General features: G+C 47.2%; 1 protein-coding gene and 1 long non-coding RNA gene across 2 annotated transcripts in view; one reads left to right on the top strand and one right to left on the bottom strand.

Annotated features, from left to right (window-relative positions):
- Nucleotides 1-14,554, top strand: part of fam180a (family with sequence similarity 180 member A) — a 27,868-nt gene extending 13,314 nt beyond the window's left edge. Inside the window, exons 2-3 of the mRNA XM_033037453.1 lie at nt 8,423-8,526; nt 14,080-14,554. Of these exons, the coding sequence (XP_032893344.1) occupies nt 8,423-8,526; nt 14,080-14,400 (425 nt within the window). The 3' untranslated portion in view covers nt 14,401-14,554. The remainder of the gene's footprint in view (nt 1-8,422; nt 8,527-14,079) is intronic.
- LOC116983688 lies at nt 2,527-21,735 on the bottom strand. Its single transcript, XR_004414786.1, has 3 exons — nt 21,623-21,735; nt 2,652-2,655; nt 2,527-2,538 (listed from the first exon to the last, which is right to left on the bottom strand). It is a non-coding gene; the product is annotated as an uncharacterized LOC116983688 (long non-coding RNA).

Raw genomic sequence — 21,735 nt, 5'->3', positions numbered from 1 at the left:
TCCGGGCGTTCCATAAAGAGAGATTTCTCTGCGCTGGAGGTTCAGCCTGGAAGGGCGTTGTCCCAGGCACTGGTGGCTGTTGCCAGCTGGCGGCACTCCATGTACAAGGTGCTGCTTGTTCTGTGAGGGGGATGGCCGTGGCTCTGGGTACTTTCCCTACTTGACGTGCATCATTTTTTCCAGGCGGAGTCCGCATGTCACGCCAGGCGGGTAGCCAACCACTCAATGCCTCGCTGTTTGCAGAGAGGGGTGGACAATGTTTGCACTATTGGCCTGCTGAGGTTTGTTAATGTGTAGCATTCGCCCACTGAATCATTGCAGGAGTCCAGGAGACACGGATAATATTTTACCTCTGGTGGTTGAACAGGGAGGGGTGGAGGGAGGGAGGGAGGGAGGGAGGGGGAAACGCCATGACTCAGCAGACCCTCTGGGCCAGGGAGTTTCTCAAAATGTGTCAGAAGCAGCTGCAGATGCTGGTTCAAATCGAAGATAGACACAAAACACTGGAGTAGCTCAGCAGGACAGGCAGCATTTCTGGAGAGAAGGAATGGGTGACGTTTCGAGTCGAGTCTGAACTCGAAACTTCACCCATTCCTTCTCTCCAGAGATGCTGCCTGTCCCGCTGAGTTACTCCAACATTTTGTGCCTATCTTCTCAAAATACTCCCTCTGCCATGTTATACCGCCAGTGGCACGGTGGCGCAGTGGTAAAATTGCTGCCTCACAGCGCCAGAGACCCGGGTTCGATCCTGACTACGGGTGCTGTCTGTACAGGATTTATACGTTCTCCCTGTGACCGCGTGGGTTTTCTCCGGGTGCTCCGGTTTCCTCCCACACTCCAAATGATATACAGGTTTGCAGGTTAATTGGCTCCTGTAAATTGGCCCCGGCGTGCAGGATCGAGCTAGTGTAAGGGGTGATCGATCAGCGGGGACCCAGTGGGCCAGAGGGTCTGTTTCCACGCTGTATCTCTAAACTAAACTAAACTAAACTAAACTACAAAGGGCTGACTTCCACGTAGTATCTTTCAATCCATCGATCAGTCAGTAGTTATTTTGTACGCATCAGTCAGATGGGTCATTCTGAATGGAACACAAAGTGCTGGAGAAACTCAAATGGTCAGTCAGCATCTGTGGAGGGAAAGGACAGTCGATGTTTGTAGTCGGGGCCCTTCTTCAGGGTAATTCTGATGTAGTGCGGCATTGTAAAACCACTAGGCCCCCTGATGTTTCTTTCTCCTGAATTCAGGCAAAAAAAAACTTGAAATCATTGCCCAAGTGGCAAAGGATTCACACTAAAGGGCCTGTCCCACTTAGGCTATTTTTAGGCGACTGTCATAGTCGTAGTAGGTCGCCAAACAACCGGCGACTGGACCCCACCTTTGACATAAAATTTGAAATAGAATCATTACTTTAACAACAAAAATAAACAAAGTCAGCACCAGTGACAACCAACGTCACCTGGTGACAACGACGACAACACCTACGTCAGGAGAAGTCAAGCTACGCTCATTGGCGTCAAACCCACAGTCGCCGACTGTCTCTGAAAACTATTCAACATGTTGGAAATCCAGCGGCGACCAGATAGACGCCACGACTCTTTGCGCGACTGAGGAGACGACTCACGACCGTACAGGTGACCATGTGGCGACAGCCTAGTCGCGTGTAGTGGCCCAAAAAATCACCTAGTGGGACAGGCCCTTTTAAGAGAGCAAAAAGGATTTAATTGTCAGTTGTTCCTAAAACACAATAATAACATTCTTACTTGCAGCAGTATAACACAAGGCCTGAAAACACAAGCTAATATAATACATTTTAAAAATCAATAAGTTAAATCAATAATCCAGGATCATTGCAGGTCAGTAAGTAGTTGATGGTGCACAGAGATGGGTTATGTACATTCATTAATAAAACTTAAATGATCTGACAAGTTATTGCGACCAGCCAAGTCATCGTGGACAGGCAGAGGAGATCTTGGCATCGTGTTCGGCACAGACATTGCGGGCCGAAGGGCCTGTTCCCGTGCTGTACTGTTCTGCAATCTATGTTTATGCTTCGAGAACGGGCAGGGAGCAGCTGTGATCAAAGACGTTTCCAGCTATCCGGCAGCAATGCAGATGTGCTTCTGCAACTTGTTGTCAGGAGTTACGGGGGTGTGGAGAGATTGGGCTGACTTTGGGAGATATACAGACTACAAGTTTCTCATCTTCAGTGCTTGCTGCTGCTAACTGACAGCCTAATCAAGTCTGAGCTGTGGACGAGGACAAACTTGGCAGCAAGAGGCGCCTGGACTGGAGCCTAGCAGAGGCACAGGTGGTCCCAACTTCAAAGAAGGGATCACAACCAAGGGAACTTCATCACCTTTGATCTCTCGTTTTTCCCACCTTATCCTTCCGTATCTCTTGCTTCCCTCTCCCCTGTCCGAAGAAGGGTCTCGACCCGAAACGTCACCCATTCCTTCTCTCCAGAGATGCTGCCTGTCCCACTGAGTTACTCCGGCTTTTACTCCAGTTACTCCACCTTCTCCTCCTCCTCATCATCTGTCCAGTTTAATGGACTAAGGACGTGTGTAAACAATTCCGAGGACGCTTGACTAAGCGGTCTGGTCTCTCCAACGTTAGCGCTGACCATCCCAGAGACCTCCCCTCTCTACCATGCTCTTACTCCCATTAAAAACAAAATGATGAGAGGTGTCGCTAGGGTCGACAGTCAGAACCTTTCTCCCAGGGTGGACATGGCACTGTGGAGAGGGCATAGGTTTGGGCTGTCATGGTGGCGCAGCGGTAGAGTTGCTGCCTTACAGCGAATGCAGCGCCGGAGACCCGGGTTCGATCCCGACTACGGGTGCTGTCTGTACGGAATTCTCCACGTGACCCGCGTGGGTTTTCTCCGAGATCTACGGTTTCCTCCCTCACTCCAAAGACGTGCAGGTTTGTAGGTTAATTGGCTTGGTAAATGTAAATGGTAAATTGGCCCTAGTGGGTGTAGGATGGAGTTAATGTGCGGGGATCGCTGGTCGGCGCAGACCCGGTGGGCCGAAGGGCCTGTTTCTGCGCTGTATCTCTAAACTAAATTTAAAGGTGAGGGGAGCAAGGTTTAGGGTGTGGAGGCTTTGGAGAGGCTGCAGAAGATTTGACCAAAATGCTGCCTGGACTTAAGCTAGAGGAGGAGGTGGAACAGACTTGTATTGATTTATCTGGTGTGTCAGAGGTTGACAGAGGTTACACGCAACATTACCTCCAAGAAGGCTATTCATTATGTTTAACCTCATAACAACCTCACAATAATACATTCATTGAAATTAACTGAATCAAACTTATAGTGCCATCTATTCATAGAGTCATAGTCATACTACCGTGGGAACAGGCCGCTCGGCCCAACCTGTCCACACTACCCCATCTATACTAGTCCCACCTGCCTGCATTTGACCCCAATTTAATTTACACCCTTACATTCTTCAGATCAATGCTGTCCAATCTCAATCTCAATGCAATTCCAATCTCTCCCAATAGACAATAGACAATAGGTGCAGGAGTAGGCCATTCGGCCCTTTGAGCCAGCACCACTTTTCAACGTGATCATGGCTGATCATCCCCAATCAGTACCCCGTTCCTGCCTTCTCTCCATATCCCCTGACTCCGCCATCTTTAAGAGCTCTATCTAGCTCTCTCTTGAAAGCATCCAGAGAACCTGCCTCCACTGCCCTCTGAGGCAGAGAATCCCACAGACTCACAACTCTCTGTGAGAAAAAGTGTTTCCTCATCTCCGTTCTAAATGGCTTACCTCTTATTCTTAAACTGTGGCCCCTGGGTCTGGACTCCAGGATACATGTTCTATCCATATAACCTGTTTCTTAAACGTTGCGATAGTCCCTGCCACAACTACCTCCTCCGGCAGCTCGTACCAGACACCCACCACCCCCTGTGTAAAAATGTTGCCCCTCGGGTTCCTATGAAATCTTTCCCCATTCACCTTAAACCTGTGTCCTCCGGTCCTCGATTCCCCTGCTCTGGGCTCCCTGCGTCTACCTGATCTAATAATGTTTTATTATTTTTAATGTTTAGTGTTTTCTGAGTCATTCGTAACTGACATGTTGTTACTTGTGGGTGGAGCACCAAGGCAAATTCCTTGTATGTGACTACTTGCCCAATAAACTTACTTACTTACTTACTTATTCCTCTGGTGATTTTATACACCTATATAAGACCATAAGATATATTCATTGGTGAGAACGCCAGTGTTTGTCAGCGCATTGTCCCTCGCTTAGAGCCTGGATCCATTTCCCCAGTCTGCAGTTGGTATTTCTAGATGAATGCCAATAGGTTGCTCAAGCATCTTTCCCTGACATCAATCCATGGATTATATTTGGGTCTCGCTCAATGTCATCCAAGAAAACGTCATTCAAACGCAATGCAGTCATGGATATAGTCTGACAGGTGAGCAAAGTGTGGAAAGCAATAGCCACATTTCATCGTAACTCTGGCAAGCGATCTCTGCTCCAGATCCTGGCCCTGTGTGGAAGGAAATATTTTCCCTTTAACAAAATGATATTGTTGGCTGTGGGATAATGGTTTCTGTGAGCGCTGTGTCAGGCCTGCTGTAGCACCCAACTGCAGCGAGGGGAGAAAAGAAATGATGAGATCAGGAGCCTACTAAATGGCGTCAAGTTGGGAAAAGGGCAAGTACAACGGGATCTGGGGGTCCTTGTTCACCAGTCTATGAATGTAAGCATGCAGGTACAGCAGGCAGTGAAGAAAGCGAATGGCATGTTGGCCTTTATAACAAGAGGAATTGAATATAGGTGCAAAGAGGTCCTTCTGCAGTTGTACAGAGCCCTAGTGAGACCACACCTGGAGTATTGTGTGCAGTTTTGATCCCGTAATTTGAGGAAGGACATTCTTGCTCTTGAGGGAGTGCAGCGTAGGTTTACAAGGTTAATTCCCGGGATGGCGGGACTGTCATATGCTGAGAGAATGGAGCAGCTGGGCTTGTACACTCTGGAGTTTAGAAAGATGAGAGGGGATCTCATTGAAACATATAAGATTGTTAAGGGCTTGGACACGCTAGAGGCAGGAAACATGTTCCCGATGTTGGGGGAGAGCAGAACCAGGGGCCACAGTTTAAGAATAAGGAGCAAGCCATTTAGAACGGAGACGAGGAAATACTTTTTCTCACAGAGAGTGGTGAGTCTGTGGAATTCTCTGCCTCAGAGGGCAGTGGAGGCCGGTTCTCTGGATGCTTTCAGGAGAGAGCTAGATAGGGCTCTTAAAGATAGCGGAGTCAGGGGATATGGGGAGAAGGCAGGAACGGGGTACTGATTGGGGATGATCAGCCATGATCACATTGAATGGCGGTGCTGGCTCGAAGGGCCGAATGGCCTACTCCTGCACCTATTGTCTATTGTCTATTGCCTTGCCCGCAGTTCTGGTCGCCCCCATCTCGGGAGGGGTGTGGGGGCTTTGGAAAAGTTGAGAAGCTTTGGGCCGCATGGTGGCGCAGCGGTAGAGTTGCAGCCTCACAGCGCCAGAGTCCCGGGTTCCATCTCGACTATGATCCCTGCTTGGCTGTACGGAGCTTCTACTCTCTCCCCGTGACCGCGTGGGTTTTCTCCGGGTGCCCCGGTTTCCTCCCACTCTCCAAAGACATACATAGAAACATAGAAAATAGGTGCAGCAGTAGGCCATTCGGCCCTTCGAGCCTGCACCGCCATTCAATATGATCATGGCTGATCATCCAACTCAGTATCCTGTACCTGCCTTCTCTCCATACCCCCTGATCCCTTTAGCCACAAGGGCCACATCTAACTCCCTCTTAAATATAGACAATTAACTGGCCTCAACTACCCTCTGTGGCAGAGAGTTCCAGAGATTCACCACTCTCCGTGTGAAAAATGTTTTTCTCATCTCGGTCTTAAAGGATTTCCCCCTTATCCTTAAGCTGCGACCCCTTGTCCTGGACGTGCAGGTTTGTAATTTGCATAAATGGATGATCAGCCATGATCACATTAAATGGCGGGGCTGGCTCAAAGGGCCGAATGGCCTAATCCTGCACCTATTTTCTATGTTCCTATGTAACTAGTTCACAGTTTGGTTAATGTTGTGTAGTGTTCAAGAGCCTAAGGTAGACAAAAACGCTGGAGAAACTCAGCGGGTGCTGCAGCATCTATGGAGCGAAGGAAATAGGCAACGTTTCGGGCCGAAACCCTTCCGGGTTTCGGGCCGAAACGTTGCCTATTTCCTTCCGGGTTTCGGGCCGAAACGTTGCCTATTTCCTTCCGGGTTTCGGGCCGAAACGTTGCCTATTTCCTTCGCTCCATAGATGCTGCAGCACCCGCTGAGTTCCCCCAGCATTTTTGTCTACCTTCGGTTTTCCAGCATCTGCAGTTCCTTCTTGAACGTTGTTCAAGAGCCTGATGGTTGTCGGGGAAATCGCTGTGAGGATATCAGCTATAAGGAGAGGTTGTACTTGGACTATTTTCTCTGGATCGCCAGAGGCTGAGAGGAGACGTGATAAAGTAAATAACATCATGAGAGGCGTAGATAGGGTAGTACTTTTTCCCCAGGGTGGGAGTGTCAAAGACTAGAGGGCACAGCTGTAAAGGTGAGAGGGGCAAAGCTTAAAGGTGATGTGTGGGGTAGGTTTTTTCACACAGAGGGCGCTGCCAGAGGTGGTGGTGGAGGCAGATACGATAGTGGTGTTTTAGAGGCTTTTAGGAATGCACGTGGATAGGCAGGGAATGGAGGGATATGGATCAGAGGAGGCAGGCAGAGGAGATTAGTTTAATTTAACTAGATTAGTCAAGAGTGTTTTATTTTCATGTGTTCCAGATAGGACAATGAAATTCTTGCTTGCTGCAGCACAACAGAATATGTAAACATAATACAGAACAGGAGATGAAAGTTCACTGTGTGTACACACATGCACACATACTCAATAAATGAACAAATATAGTGCAATAATAATAATAATCTGTTGTAGTTCAGAGCTTATTTGTTGTTGTGTTTAATAGCCTGATGGCTGTAGGGAAGAAGCTGTTCCTGAACCTGGACGTTACAGTTTTCAGGCTCCTGTACCTTCTTCCCGATGGCAATAGAGAGATGAGTGTGTGGCCAGGATGGTGTGGGTCTTTGATGATGTTGGCTGCCTTTTTGAGGCAGCAACTGCATAGATCCCTTCGATGGTGGGGAGGTCAGAGCCGGTGACCAAAGACCCTACAGCGAGCAAGATAGTCCACTCGATGAAAAAGACGTAGTATGGTCATGGGTCATTTTCTGCCCCATTTCCGTAACCGGCTTCCGTCTCCGCACCAAAGATCCCGTAGCGGAGCAAAGATACTAGCGCGGAGACGGAAGCCGGTTACGGAAACATCCTCGTAAAAATAAAAGTTCTTTGGTAAAAATCTTCTCCTCATTTTCAGAATTATAATTTATTAACACAAACTGTTCCCCCGCAACGTTGATTACACTGCGGGTCGGGTCGGGTCGGGTCGGGTTACGGAAATGGATGAAAAAAAGGCCCACGTTCCGCTCCGTTGTGTACTACACGTCAGCCCATTGCATTTAACAGGAGTGGTCTACCTTGCTCCACTATAGGATCTTTGCCGGTGATGGACTGGGCAGTGGTCACAACTTTCTGCAGTCTTTTCCGCTCCTGGTTGTACAAGTTTAGCATGAGATTAGTTTATTTGGCATCAAGTGGGCCGAAGGGCCTGTCCCTGTGTTGAAATGTTGCCATGTTATGTGTTCTGACTCTCGTTGCATTGCACCACTGCTCCCGTCTTGGTTTACGTTCAAGTGGCTCACTTTTGCTAAGTTGTATCACAGCCAGATACTATTGGCCACTACCGCAACTTGGAGGTCTTATGTTAATTTAATATTCCAGGGACAATTCTGGCTGTTCCTTCCTCTCTCCCGTGTTGGCAAAGTCCCCTCACATTGGCCCGAATTCTGCATTTTACAATGAGCTTTGTCTTTCAAAGGAAACTATTAAATATAATAGTCAAAAATAACACAGAGTGCTGCAGTAACTCAGCAGGTCAGGCAGCAACTGTGGAGAACGTGGATAGGTGACGTTTCACAGAGTGCTGGAGTAACTCAGCGGGTCAGGCAGCATCTATGGAGCTAAGGAAATAGGCAACGTTGCCTATTTCCAGAAGGATTTCGGCCTGAAACGTTGCCTATTTCCTTAGCTCAATAGATGCTGCTGCACCATAACTCAGCGGGTCAGGCAGCGTCTGTGGAGAACATGGATAGGTGACGTTTCAGATCGGGACCCTTCCTCAGATGCCGCCTGGCCAGCTGAGTTACTCATCTGCAATTCCTCGTGTCTTCCTTTCATTGTTGCTGTTGATAGAGGATCAATGTGTTTGATTTTGTACTTATTTTATCCTCAATAACATTTCCCTTTTCCTTTCCCTTCTTCTAGTTCTCTTCCCGTCTGCACAGAGGTTAAAAAGAGATCTAGATTCCGACATTCCCGTTAATCCGGTGTTCCAGAGGTCAACGAAAGATGTGGAGCTGCTTTACGAGGTTTCTCTCTCTCCCTCTCACTCTCTATCTCTCTATCTCTCTTTCTCCCGCACCGCTTCGCATGTTTTTAAGATATTGCTGAATGCTCACAATTCAATTGAGCAGAAACCAAGTCTGTATTAATTAAAGCACTCTGCAATCAAAGCTCCCCAACGCAAGCAGTTACCTCCGCCTTGCAGCGCCGGAGACCCGAGTTTGATCCTGACCTCCGGTGCTGTCTGTGTGTGTGGAGTTTGCACGTTCTCCCTGCGAGCGGGCGGGTTTCCTCCGGGTTTGTAGGTTAATTGGCTTCTGTAAATTGCCCCTAGAAGACACAAAATGCTGGAGTAACTCAGTGGGACAGGCAGCATCTCTGGAGAGAATGAATGGGTGACGTTTCGGGGCGAGACCGTTACTGATTGCATTGATTGATTGAAACAGGCCCTTCAGCCACCGAGTCCACGCCGACCATCGATCACCCGTTCACAATAGTTCTATGTTATTCAAAAAATAGACACACAATGAATGCTGGAGTAACTCAGCAGGTCAGGCATTATCTGTGGAGAACATCATTAGGTGACGTTACCTATCAATGTGCCTGAGGCAGAGAGTTATTCCAGCAACTCCGTGCAAACTCCACACACAAATACACACGCACACACACGCACACACGTGCACACACGCGCACACACGTGCACACACGCGCACACACGCGCACACACGCGCACACACGCGCACACAGGCGCACACACGCACACACACACACACACACACACACACACACACACACACACGCACACACACACACACACGCACGCACGCACGCACGCACGCACGCACGCACGCACGCACACACACACACACACACACACACACACACACACACACACACACACACACACACACACACACACACACACACACACACACACACACACACACACACAGCATCCGAGGTCAGGATGGAACCTGGTTCTCCGGCGCTGTGAGGTGGTGGCTCTACCCACTGTGCCGCCCATTTTTTAAAGTAATTCAGCACATAACAATTGTGCTTTTGATATGTAACTTGACACAAATAACCGCTTTGGCTGAATTCTGGGCAGAGCTCTTTGGGTAGCTGGAACATTTCACAATGCTTTGTTCTGGTCGTAAACAATGCCCTGAATGCTCATGAACAGACAGTTCCAAGTCCACATATTGATGCACATTCTTCACTAGACCTCTGCTGTGCTGTACAGAGCGCTGTGCCAACTAATATTGGACCAGTATGTTATCTTGCAGAGCGACAATAACAACCAACAATTACAAACCCCGTCCAGTTGCAAAAGGAAACAGCCAACTAGCTGCCTTTACTGGGAAAAGCTGTTTGTATTCACCAGAGTGCGTTTAAACCAGGAATTAAATCCTCACCAGCCCCAGCGTTGTGACGAGCATAACTACAGAATAACAACCAATTTCGTCAATGCCAGGCAAATGTCCAAGGGAGTTCTCGAGCAATAAAAGCTCAAGGTAGACCAGATGATGGGCAAATAGACCAGAATAAGCAGCAATGCTGTGGCATTCTGTTACAACCCAACACCCAAAATATATACAGACACAAGGGTGGCACAGTGGTGGCGCAGCGGTAGAGTTGCTGCCTCACAGTGGCAGAGACCCGGGTTCGGTCCTGACTACGGGTGCTGTCTGTGTGGAGTTTGCACGTTCTCCCTGTGACCTGTGTGGGTTTCCTCCGGGTGCTCCGGTTTCCTCCCACACTCCAAAAACGTACGGGTTTGTAGGTTAATTGGCTTGGTATAAATGTAAATTGTCCCTAGTGTGTGTAGGATAGCGATAATGTGTGGGGTGATTGCTGGTCGGCGTGGACTCGGTGGGCCGAAGGGCCTCTTTCCGTGCTGTATCTCTAAACTAAACTCAAATAAAGTCCACCAAATGATTGCTATTTTGATCTACACCGGGCAAACTTAGTATTTTCATGCTTGTCGCTTGAAGAAGGTGTAGAGGAACAAGGTTTAATTTCTAAATCTCTAAAGATTTTTAAGGGTTTGGACACGCTAGAGGCAGGAAACATGTTCCTGGTGTTGGGGGAGTCCAGAACCAGGGGCCACACACAGTTTAAGAATAAGGAGTAAACCATTTAGAACGGAGACGAGGAAACACTTTTTCTCACAGAGAGTGGTGAGTCTGTGGAATTCTCTGCCTGTGGAGGCAGGTTCTCTAGATGCTTTCAAGAGAGAGCTAGATAGAGCTCTTAAAGATAGCGGAGTCAGGGGATATGGGGAGAAGGCAGGAACGGGGTACTGATTGGGGATGATCAGCCATGATCACATTGAATGGCGGTGCTGGCTCGAAGGGCTGAATGGACCTACTCCTGCAATTATTGTCTATTGTCTAAACCTTGCGGAGTAAACTCATTGAAAGTGGAGAAATTCTCTTCAAGAGATCTCTCATCCCCTCTAGTGGAGTAGTGGGGCAGTGCTGCACCTCCCACATCGTGGCCTCCAGTGAATGCCTTGTAAACAGCAGCACCTCGTCCTCTGCTTGGCTACCTCACAACCTGGCCGTATCAACGTAGAATTCTCCAAGGTAGACACAAAATGCTGGAGTAACTCAGCGGGACAGACAAGCAGCATCTCTGGAGAGAAGGAATAGGTGACGTTTCGGGTGGAGACCCTTCTTCAGACTGAGAGTCAGGGGAAAGGGAAAGGAGAGATATAGAACAAATGAATGAAAGATATGCAACAAAGTAACGATGAGAAATTAAACAGGCCATTGTTAGTTGTTTGCTAGATGAGAACGAGAAGCTGGTGCGACTTTGGTGGGGGAGGGATAGAGAGAGAGGGAATGCCGGAGTTACTTGAAGTTAGAGAAATCAATACTCATACCGCTGGGGTTTAAGCTGCCCAAGCGAAGTATGTCTGAAGAAGGGTCTCGACCCGAAACGCTACCTATTCCTTCGCTCCATAGATGCTGCCTCACCCGCTGAGTTTCTCCAGTATTTTTGTCTACAAGCGAAACATGAGGTGCTGTTCCTCCAATATGCATATCATATGGCCTCACTCTGACAATGGAGGAGGCCCAGGACTGATAGGCCAGTGTGGGAATGGGAAGGGTAGCTAAAGTGTTTGGCAACTGGGAGATCAGGTAGGTCCAGGCCAACCTAGACCAAATCTCCAGCTCCTGTAACGTCTACATTTCCGTCGCCCATGCCATGATGTAAACCTTTATGTAAGTGTTACTCGGTGAAATGCTGTCAAGCAATAATTTGGGTGGTAATTGCCTTCCTTGCTTGACTCCCCATGAATTACAGAAGCCATAATAATCCTCCTTGGTGCTTAGAGTTCTCTCGATAACCACTCTACAATGACTAGCTTGCACCCTCCATCATTATGGTGTGACTGCCTCGCCAACACACTCTCCAATTGTCTCCAATTCAGAGCAAAAGGATTTGAGTGTAGGAGCAGGGAGGTTCTACTGCAGTTGTACAGGGTCTTGATGAGACCACACCTGGCGTATTGCGTACAGTTTTGGTCTCCAAATCTGAGGAAAGACATTCTTGCCATAGAGGGAATACAGAGAAGGTTCACCAGACTGATTCCTGGGATGGCAGGACTTTCATATGAAGAAAGACTGGATAGACTCGGCTTGTACTCGCTAGAATTTAGAAGATTGAGGGGGGATCTTATAGAAACTTACAAAATTCTTAAGGGATTGGACAGGCTAGATGCAGGAAGATTGTTCCCGATGTTGGGGAAGTCCAGAACAAGGGGTCACAGTTTAAGGATAAGGGGGAAATCTTTTAGGACCGAGATGAGAAAAACATTTTTCACACAGAGAGTGGTGAATCAGTGGAATTCTCTGCCACAGAAGGTAGTTGAGGCCAGTTAATTGGCTATATTTAAGAGGGAGTTAGATGTGGCCCTTGTGGCTAAAGGGATCAGGAGGTATGGAGAGAAGGCAGGTACAGGATACTGAGTTGGATGATCAGCCATGATCATATTGAATGGCGGTGCTGGCTCGAAGGGCCGAATGGCCTACTCCTCCACCTATTGTCTATTGTCATTCCTTCCACAGATGCTGCCTGACCTGCTGGGTTACTCCGTCACTTTGTGTTTTGCTCAAAATTTAGTTTAGTTTTGTTTAGTTTAGTTTAGTTTAGTTTAGTGATGCAGTATGGAAACAGACCCTTCAGCCCATCGAGTCCATGCCGTCCATACACTCGTTCTATCCTAGACACTAGAGACAAATGACTGGAACCAATTAATCTACAAACCTGCACATCTTTGGGGTGTGAGAGGAGACATGAGCACCTGGAGGAAACCCACGCAGACACGGGGAGAGCGTGCAAACTCCGTAAAGACAGCATCCGTAGTCAGGATCGAACCTGGGTCTCTGTTGCCGTGAGGCAGTAACTCTACCGCTGCGCCATTGTGCCCTTACAGATTCTAACTTTGCCTGTAAGAGTAACAGTTTAGAGTTTGCAACGCAAATCTGAGCAAATGGTTACTGTTTGTGAGTTTCAAAGTACTCTGGGCCAGTTATTGTAACCAAAGATAGACACAAAATGCTGGAGTAAAACTCAGCGGGACAGGCAGCATCTCTGGAGAGAAGGAATGGGTGACGTTTCAGGTCGAGACCCTTCTTCAGACTCAGACTTCAGCCTTCGACCCGAAACGTCACCCGTTCCTTCTCTCCAGAGATGCTGCCTGTCCCGCTGAGTTTTACTGCAGCATTTTGTGTCTGTTTGGGGTAAACCGGCATCAGCAGTGCCTTCCTCCACAGTTGTAACCACGTGTTCAAGATTCAAGATTCAAGAGAGTTTATTGTCATGTGTCCTTGATAGAACAATGAAATTCTTGCTTTGCTTCAGCACAACAGAACATAGTAGGCATTGACTACAAAACAGATCAGTGTGTCCATATACCATTATATAAATATATACACACATGAATAAATAAACTGATAAAGTTCAAATAACAGATAATGGGTTATTAATGTTCATAGTTTTGTCCGAGCCAGGTTTAATAGCCTGATGGCTGTGGGGAAGTAGCTATTCCTGAACCTGGTCGTTGCAGTCTTCAGGCTCCTGTACCTTCTACCTGAAGGTAGCGGGGAGGTGAGTGAGTGGCCAGGATGGTGTGGGTCCTTGATGATATTGCCAGCCTTTTTGAGGCAGCGACTGTGATAGATCCCCTCGATGGTAGGGAGGTCAGAGCCGATGATGGACTGGGCAGCGTTAGAGAGAAGTTCAGAAGTTAGAGAGAGTCCTCCTTGAAGGGGAAGGAGAGAGGGCAGGAAAGGGGGGGCATGTAACCTGAAGTTGTAGAATACAAAGTTAATCCAATTTGCTTCAGCACAACAGAACATAGTAGGCATTGACTACAAAACAGATCAGTGTGTCCATATACCATTATATAAATATATACACACATGAATAAATAAACTGATAAAGTGCAAATAACAGATAATGGGCTATTAATGTTCAGAGTTTTGTCCGAGCCAACCTGATGGCTGTGGGGAAGGAACTATTCCTGAACCTGATCATTCACAGTCTATCTCTCTGTTTAATACTTCCAGTTTCTGTGGGATGGCTTGAACTTTGAGGACAACTTCAGGTGCTCGCTGAAGGACAAGGAACTCATGTCGATGAGGGCAGGAAAGAAGTTCAACGTCTTGGTCAACACCATCATCCCCAAGAATATTTCTGACATCCGGAGACTAACTCACAAACTGTCCGAGCACCAAGGGCAGCTCAAGCCCGCCGACTTCGAGAGGATACTCTTGACTTTGGTCTTCACAGCTTACCGCACGTCAAAATCCCAGGGACATCAACAGGACACCTGGGCAGAGTCGTTAGTGAATATTTTCAAGGCTTTAAGACATGATTTAATGCTTTAATTACATCGAGTTTGCGGGCAATGGACGTAAAGAAAAAGGCTTTTAATTCCAATTCTAACTCACGAAAACTTCATTCTCCTCCCGTTGTATATCAGTCCAGATGGTATCTCTTGTTTCCTGAATATATGTCATGCTTTCCAGTACAACTCTTTGTGCAGTAAACTTTGTCTTCTGCCTGTTTCTCCAAAGATAACATCGTTCACAAGTTATAGGAGCAGAAATAGGCCATTCGGCCCATCTAGTCCACTCCGCCATTCAATCATGGCTGATCTCTGCCTCCTAATCCCATTTTCCTGCCTTCTCCCCATAACCCTTGACACCCGTTCTAATCAAGAATTTGTCTATCTCTGATAGACCACGTATAGCTCATGGGAACCTCTACTCTGGACCCTCCCAATCCCCCACCAGCCTGTCTGGCAAATGCATTGTGAATCATAGAATCATAGACTCATAGAGTGATACAGTGTGGAAACAGTGTGTCCAACTTGCCCACACCGGCCAGCATGGCCCAGCTACGCTAGTCCCACCTGCCTGCGTATGGTCCATATCCCTCCAAACCTGTCGTATCCATGTACCTGCCTGAAGAAGGGTTTCGGCCCAAAACGTTGCCTATCCCTTCGCTCCATAGATTCTGCTGCACCCACTGAATTTCTCCAGCATTTTTGTCTACCTTCGATTTTCCAGCATCTGCAGTTCCTTCTTAAATACCTGTCTAACTGCTTCTTAAATGTTACGATAGTCCCTGCCTCAACTACCTCCTCTGGCAGCTTGTTCCATACACCCACCACCCTTTGTGTGAAAAAGTTACCCCTCAGGTTCCTATTAAATCTTTTCCCCTTCACCTTAAACCTGTGTCCTCTGGTCCTCGATTCCCCCACTATGGGCAAGAGACTCTGTGCATCTCTGTGCATCTGGGCAACATCCCCGTAAATCTTTTCTGAACCCTTTCAAGCTTGACAATATCTTTCCTATAACAAAAGGAAAGAATCCTTCATCTTGAACCGATCAAATCTCGCAGAGTCCTCTTTAAGAACATTGCAAGAGTAATTCTTCACTAGAAAGATCGCTTTGCTCATAAAGGCAGCTATCATTTCTTCAAAAGAGCAAAATGCGATGAATAAAAATAACCTGGCCTCGCCAATGATGCTTTTATCCAATGAACAAAGAACAATAAAAATCGCACTACATTCTCAGTTCAGTTCAGTTTAGTTTATTGTCACGTGTACGGAGGTACAGTGAAAAGCATTTGTTGCATGCTAGCCAGTCAGCAGAAAGACAATACTTGATTACAATCGAGCCATTTACAGTGTATAGATGCATGATAAGGGAATAACGTTTAGTGTATTCCGGTCATAATAAGATTTACGATCAAAGTCAAGGGTCAATTATACGGACCATGGAACAATGTGATTCCTACCTGTAACAGCACAACAGGCCTATAAAATGCAATACACACAGATAATATATAATAAACACATATTCAATACATTAATAAACATAATACTAGTACAGAAAAAAACCCTATAGTCCTTTAACAATCAGAGACAGTCCATAGAAGTTCATAGTTGCAGAGGTTAGTGTTGTGTACTGTTCAAAGAACCTAGTGGTTCAGTTTAGTTTATTGTCACGTGTACCTAGGTGCTGTGAAAAGCCTTTGTTGCGTGCTAACCAGTCAGTGGAAAGACAATGCATGATTACAATCGATCCATTTACAGTGTACAGATACATGATAAGGGAATAATGTTTAGTGCAAGGTAAAGCCAGCAAAGTCCAGTCAAGGATTATCTGAGGTTGTTTGGGAAGAAGCTGTTCTTGAACTGTCTCCTTTGGAGGCGTGGGTTGGTACCCCACTTCTGACACCATGTTTGTGAATGATCCACGACAACATACATAGTGAAAGATTAGTCTTTATTCCATAAGTGATCCTAACTGCCAGCCATTCGTACCCAGCTCCGGCGTGGCTTCTGACAGCTTGCTGACCTTGTTAATGCAGTACCATGTGGTGCCGTGTAGTACTGTAATACCATGTAATGGGTGGCATGCATATGTGCGCAGTGGAGTTTATAACTGGGCTGGATCAATAAGGGTTAATCTGCATGGTGGTCGCGGTTTTCAGGCTCCTGCACCTTCTTCTCGACGGCAGGTGGGAAAAGAGAGCGTGGGCTGGGTCTTTGACGATGCTGGCTGCCTTTTACATGCAACGCCTCCTGGAGGAATAACATCAGGAGATTTATTGACAGAGGCTACTGATTAAAACAAAACCAACTCAAACCACTTGTGAACAAAGTGCTAAGCAGAAGGCAAACCAATGATGAAGTAATTATCATGTTCCCTTACTCATTATTGAGTCAACTCAGAGCTTGAAAGAAATCCATTAAAGGGAAATGAAGATAAGCTTCATTAATTTTAATATATTAAAGGAAATAAATTTGTGTGCAATATCGATTCTTTATTCTAATTTGTATATCAATTAAATAATTCATTCCAACTACTGCAGCTTGCCCTGGAAGTCATTTCACGGGGAATTTAATACCATTTCAGATCATTCTTCCCCCCTGGGCCTTGTGTTCAAATCCAAGGCAGGTTAATGGGGCGAAGGTCTATTTCTCTGCCATCTATGGGAATGCGCTGGGCGGCACAGCAGGTAGAGCCGCTGGATCACAGTACCAAAGACCCGGGTACGATCCTGACCTCGGGTGCTGTCTGTGTGGAGTTTGCATGTTCTACCGGGTGCGAACCGGTTTCCTTTAGTCAGAGGGTGGTGAATCTGTGGAATTCTTTGCCACAGATGGCTGTGGAGGCCAAATCATTGGGTATTTTTTAAGGCAGAGATAGATAAATTCTTGATTAGTACGGGTGTCAGAGGTTATGTGGAGAAGGCAGGAGAATGGGGTTAGGAGAGAGAGGTAGATCAGCCATGATTGAATGGCGGAGTAGACTTGAGGGGCTGAATGGCCCAATTCTACTCCTATCCCTTATGAACTTATGGCCTCCCACATCGCAAAGATGTGCAGGGTTGTAGGTTAAGTAACCCCCTGTAAAATTGCCCCTTGTGTGTAGAGAGAGTGGATGAGAAAACGGGATACGGTAGAACAAGTGTATGAATGAGTGATCGATAGTCAGCATGGACACGGTGGGCCGAAGGGCCTGCTTCCATGCTATATCTCTCAGTCAATCAATTAAAGAATGTGTTGTTCCCATTTATGTGTGGCACGGTGGAGCAGCGGGTAGTGTTGCTGCCTCACAGCACCAGAGACCCGGGTTCGATCCTGACTACGGGTGCTGTCTGTACGGAGTTTGTACGTTCTTCCCGTGACCGCGTGGGTTTTCTCCAGGTGCCCCGGTTTCCTCCCACACTCCCAAAGACGTACTGGCCTGTAGGCTAATTGGCTTGGTATAAGTGTAAATTGTCACTAGTGTGTGTAGGATAGTGTTAGTGTGTGGGGATCGCTGGTCGGCACGGACTCGGTGGGCCGAATGGCCTGTTCCCGCGCTGTATCTCTAAACTAAACATAATGTAACAACAACCTATTACTGAGGGCGAGGGTGAATAATGTGGTGGGAGATTTATTTAGCAATTGGCTATTGTTATATCTGATGCTGAATTCCTGCAAGGATATTGATCACTAACACTAACATGTCTGAACAAAAATAAACATCTCGGCTGCAAAACTGATGACGAAATAAAGTTAATCAGCTCTTTTATAAATTATATCATCAATCTAGCTCCTGCTCTCTGCTTGCAGTTACATTTATTTACTAACAGTTAACCTGAAGAAAATGACTTCATGTGTAGGAAGGAACTGCAGATTCTGGTTTAAACCGAAGATAGACACAATAAGCTGGAGTAACAATAGACAATAGACAATAGGTGCAGGAGTAGGCCATTCGGCCCTTCGAGCCAGCACCGCCATTCAATGTGATCATGGCTAATCATCCCCAATCAGTACCCCGTTACTGCCTTCTCCCCATATCCCCTGACTCCGCTACTTTTAAGAGCCCTATCTAGCTCTCTCTTGAAAGCATCCAGAGAACCGGCCTCCACTGCCCTCTGAGGCAGAGAATTCCACAGACTCACCACTCTCTGTGAGAAAAAGTGTTTCCTCGTCTCCGTTCTAAATGGCTTACTCCTTATTCTTAAACTGTGTCCCCTGATTCTGGACTCCCCCAACATCGGGAACATGTTTCCTGCTTCTATCGTGTCCAAACCCTTAACAATCTTATATGTTTCAATGAGATACCCTCTCATCCTTCTAAACTCCAGAGTGTACAAGCCCAGCTGCTCCATTCTCTCAGCATACGACAGTCCCGACATCCCGGGAATTAACCTTGTAAACCTACGCTGCACTCCCTCAATAGCAAGAATGTCCTTCCTCAAATTTGGGGACCAAAACTGCACACATTACTCCAGATGTGGTCTCACTAGGGCTCTGTACAACTGCAGAAGGACCTCTTTGCTCCTATATTCGATTCCTCTTGTTATAAAGGCCAACATGCCATTCGCTTTCTTCACTACCTGCATGCTTACTTTCATTGTGTTTAAGAAGGAACTGCAGATGCTGGAAAATGGAAGATAGACAAAAGTGCTGGAGAAACTCAGCGGGTGCAGCAGCATCTATGGAACGAAGGAAATAGGCAACGTTTCGGGCCGAAACCCAGAAGGGTTTCGGCCCGAAACGTTGCCTATTTCCTTCAGGATTTCGGCCCGAAACGTTGCCTTTTTCCTTCGCTCCATAGATGCTGCTGCACCCGCTGAGTTTCTCCAGCTTTTTTGTGTACCTTTGCTTACTTTCATAGACTGATGTACAATGTAACTCAGCGGGACAGGCAGCATCTCTGGAGAGAAGGGGTAGGTGATGTTTTGGGAGGGGCCGGCCCGAAATGTCACCTATTCCTTTTCTCCAGAGGTGCTGTCTGATCTGCTGAGTTGACATAACTTCACTTCAGATTCAGAAGTGCAAACTGCTTCAGTAATTAAAATGCAACTTGAAATTATAATGGATGGGGTTAGTTTCTGATAAGCACTTAGAATTTGTTTTTCCACGTTTGCTCAGCAAGGGATAATTTTCCAAGCATTGGAGCCAGTGTGTAGTAAATGTGACCTTACCTGGAGTTCTACGTGGGTGGCTGGTTCCATTCCATGATGTGTGTAAGAATAAGGGGTGTGCTGTTTAAGGGCCTGTCCCACCTTCACCACCTAATTCACCACCTCTGCCGAGTTTGCCCTTGACTCATTCTCGCAGCATGGTCGTCACATAGAAACATAGAAACATAGAAAATAGGTGCAGGAGGAGGCCATTCGGCCCTTCGAGCCAGCACCGCCATTCATAGTGATCATGGCTGATCGTCCCCTATCAATAACCCATGCCTGCCTTCTCCCCATATCCCTTGACTCCACTAGCCCCGAGAGCTCTATCTAACTCTCTCTTAAATCCATCCAGTGACTTGGCCTCCACTGCCCTCTGTGGCAGGGAATTCCATAAATTCACAACTCTCTGGGTGAAAAAGTTTTTTCTCACCTCAGTCTTAAATGGCCGCCCCTTTATTCTAAGACTGTGGCCCCTGGTTCTGGACTCGCCCAACATTGGGAACATTTTTCCTGCATTTAGCTTGTCCAGTCCTTTTATAATTGTATATGTTTCTATAAGATCCTACCCCCTCATCCTTCTAAACTCCAGTGAATACAAGCCTAGTCTTTTCAATCTTTCATCATATGACAGTAATGAGGTCGTAGGAGGTCGTAGGTGGGTCGTAGCAGGTCGTGATGCTAGTCGTAGGTACTCGTGGCATCAAGTAGGTCGGGGCGTTTTTCTAGCCTGATGAAAAATGTCCACGAGTAAAAAAGATCGTGAATTAGGTCGTGAAAGAGGGACAGACTGAGATGAGGAAAAACTTTTTCAGCCAGAGAGTTGTGAATCTGTGGAATTCTCTGCCACAGAAGGCAGTGGAGGCTGATTCACTGGATGCATTCAAAAGATAGTTAGATTTAGCTCTTAGGGATAATGGAATCAAGGGATATGGCGAGAAAGCAGGAACGGGGAACTGATTTAGGATGATCACCATCATCGGAGGTCACCCGAAGCGAGTATGACTGTCCTGTCATGGAGGAGGCCTGTGCGTGACTTTGTTTAACGTGGGGAGACTGGTGCACAGACACGGTCCTTGACAGATCTGGGTCAGGATCCAGTGGCATGGAGTCCAAGACGACCAGAGACCCTTTTCTACTGCAGCCTTCATCCGCCTTCCCAGCCGTTGTGACGCTCCACTAAGGTCAGCCATCGTCCTCCGCCTGTTCCACCGTTGAGGTCTTGGTTGGATTGGCTCTTTGTCAGAGACCTCCCCCCTCGACCTTACCGCCATGGGTGGCCCTACCAGGAGCGTAGCTCCAGACGGCATCGCTCTCAGGATCTCAGGACCACACAAGCTTCTCCACCACGACAAGGTGACAATCCACTCAGAAGAAATGAATGGTGGTGCTGGCTCGAAGGGCCGAATGGTCTACTCCTGCACCTATTTTCTATGTTTCTATGGTTACAATAATAGTGCTGGGAACATTAAGCCCATTATATTAGTTTGGTGCGTACCTTATAGCTGAAAGATGTCACAAACATTGCAGGCACAGGGATGCCAGAAAAAGCATTGAATTTGCTCCTATTAAGGGCGGCAGAGTGCGCAGCGGGTAGAATCGTTGCCTCGCAGTGCCAGAAACCCGGTTTGTTTCTGACCTCGGGTGCTTTAGACTTTAGCCATGCAGTGTGAAAACAGGCCCTTCGGCCCACTGTGTCCGTGCCTACCGGCGATCCTAGCACTAGCACTGTCCTACACACTAGGACCAATTTACAATTTTTTTTTAACCAAAGCCAATTAATCTACAAACCTGGACGTCTTCGGAGTGCAATAGGAAACCAAAGCACCCGGAGAAAACCCACGCAGTCACAGGGGAGAACTTGCAATCTCCGTACAGGCAGCACCCGTAGTCAGGATCGAGCCTGGGCCTCTAAAGGCAGCAGCAACTCTACCGCTGCGCCACTGGGCCAGCCATAATGGTGCTGTCTGTGTGGAGTTTACACCTTCTCCCTGTGACCACGTGGGTTTCCTCCGGGTGTTCCGGTTTCCTCGCCCAGCCCAAAGACGTGCGGGTTTGTAGGTTAATTGGTTTCTGTAAATTGTGTGGAGGGAGTGGGTGAGAAAGAGAAAATGAGAACACAAGGTCACATAGAACTAGTTAGCAACAAGGAACTGAAAGTGCTGCTTAATACACAAAAGGAGACAAAGTGCTGGAGTAACTCAGCGGATCAGGCAGCATCTGTGGAGAACATGGATAGGTGACGTTTC

This window comes from Amblyraja radiata, chromosome 19, assembly GCF_010909765.2.
Source record: "Amblyraja radiata isolate CabotCenter1 chromosome 19, sAmbRad1.1.pri, whole genome shotgun sequence".
Taxonomy (NCBI): Eukaryota; Metazoa; Chordata; class Chondrichthyes; order Rajiformes; family Rajidae; genus Amblyraja; species Amblyraja radiata.
Note: the sequence above shows the minus strand (reverse complement) of the source record. Positions and strands in the feature narration are given on the sequence as shown.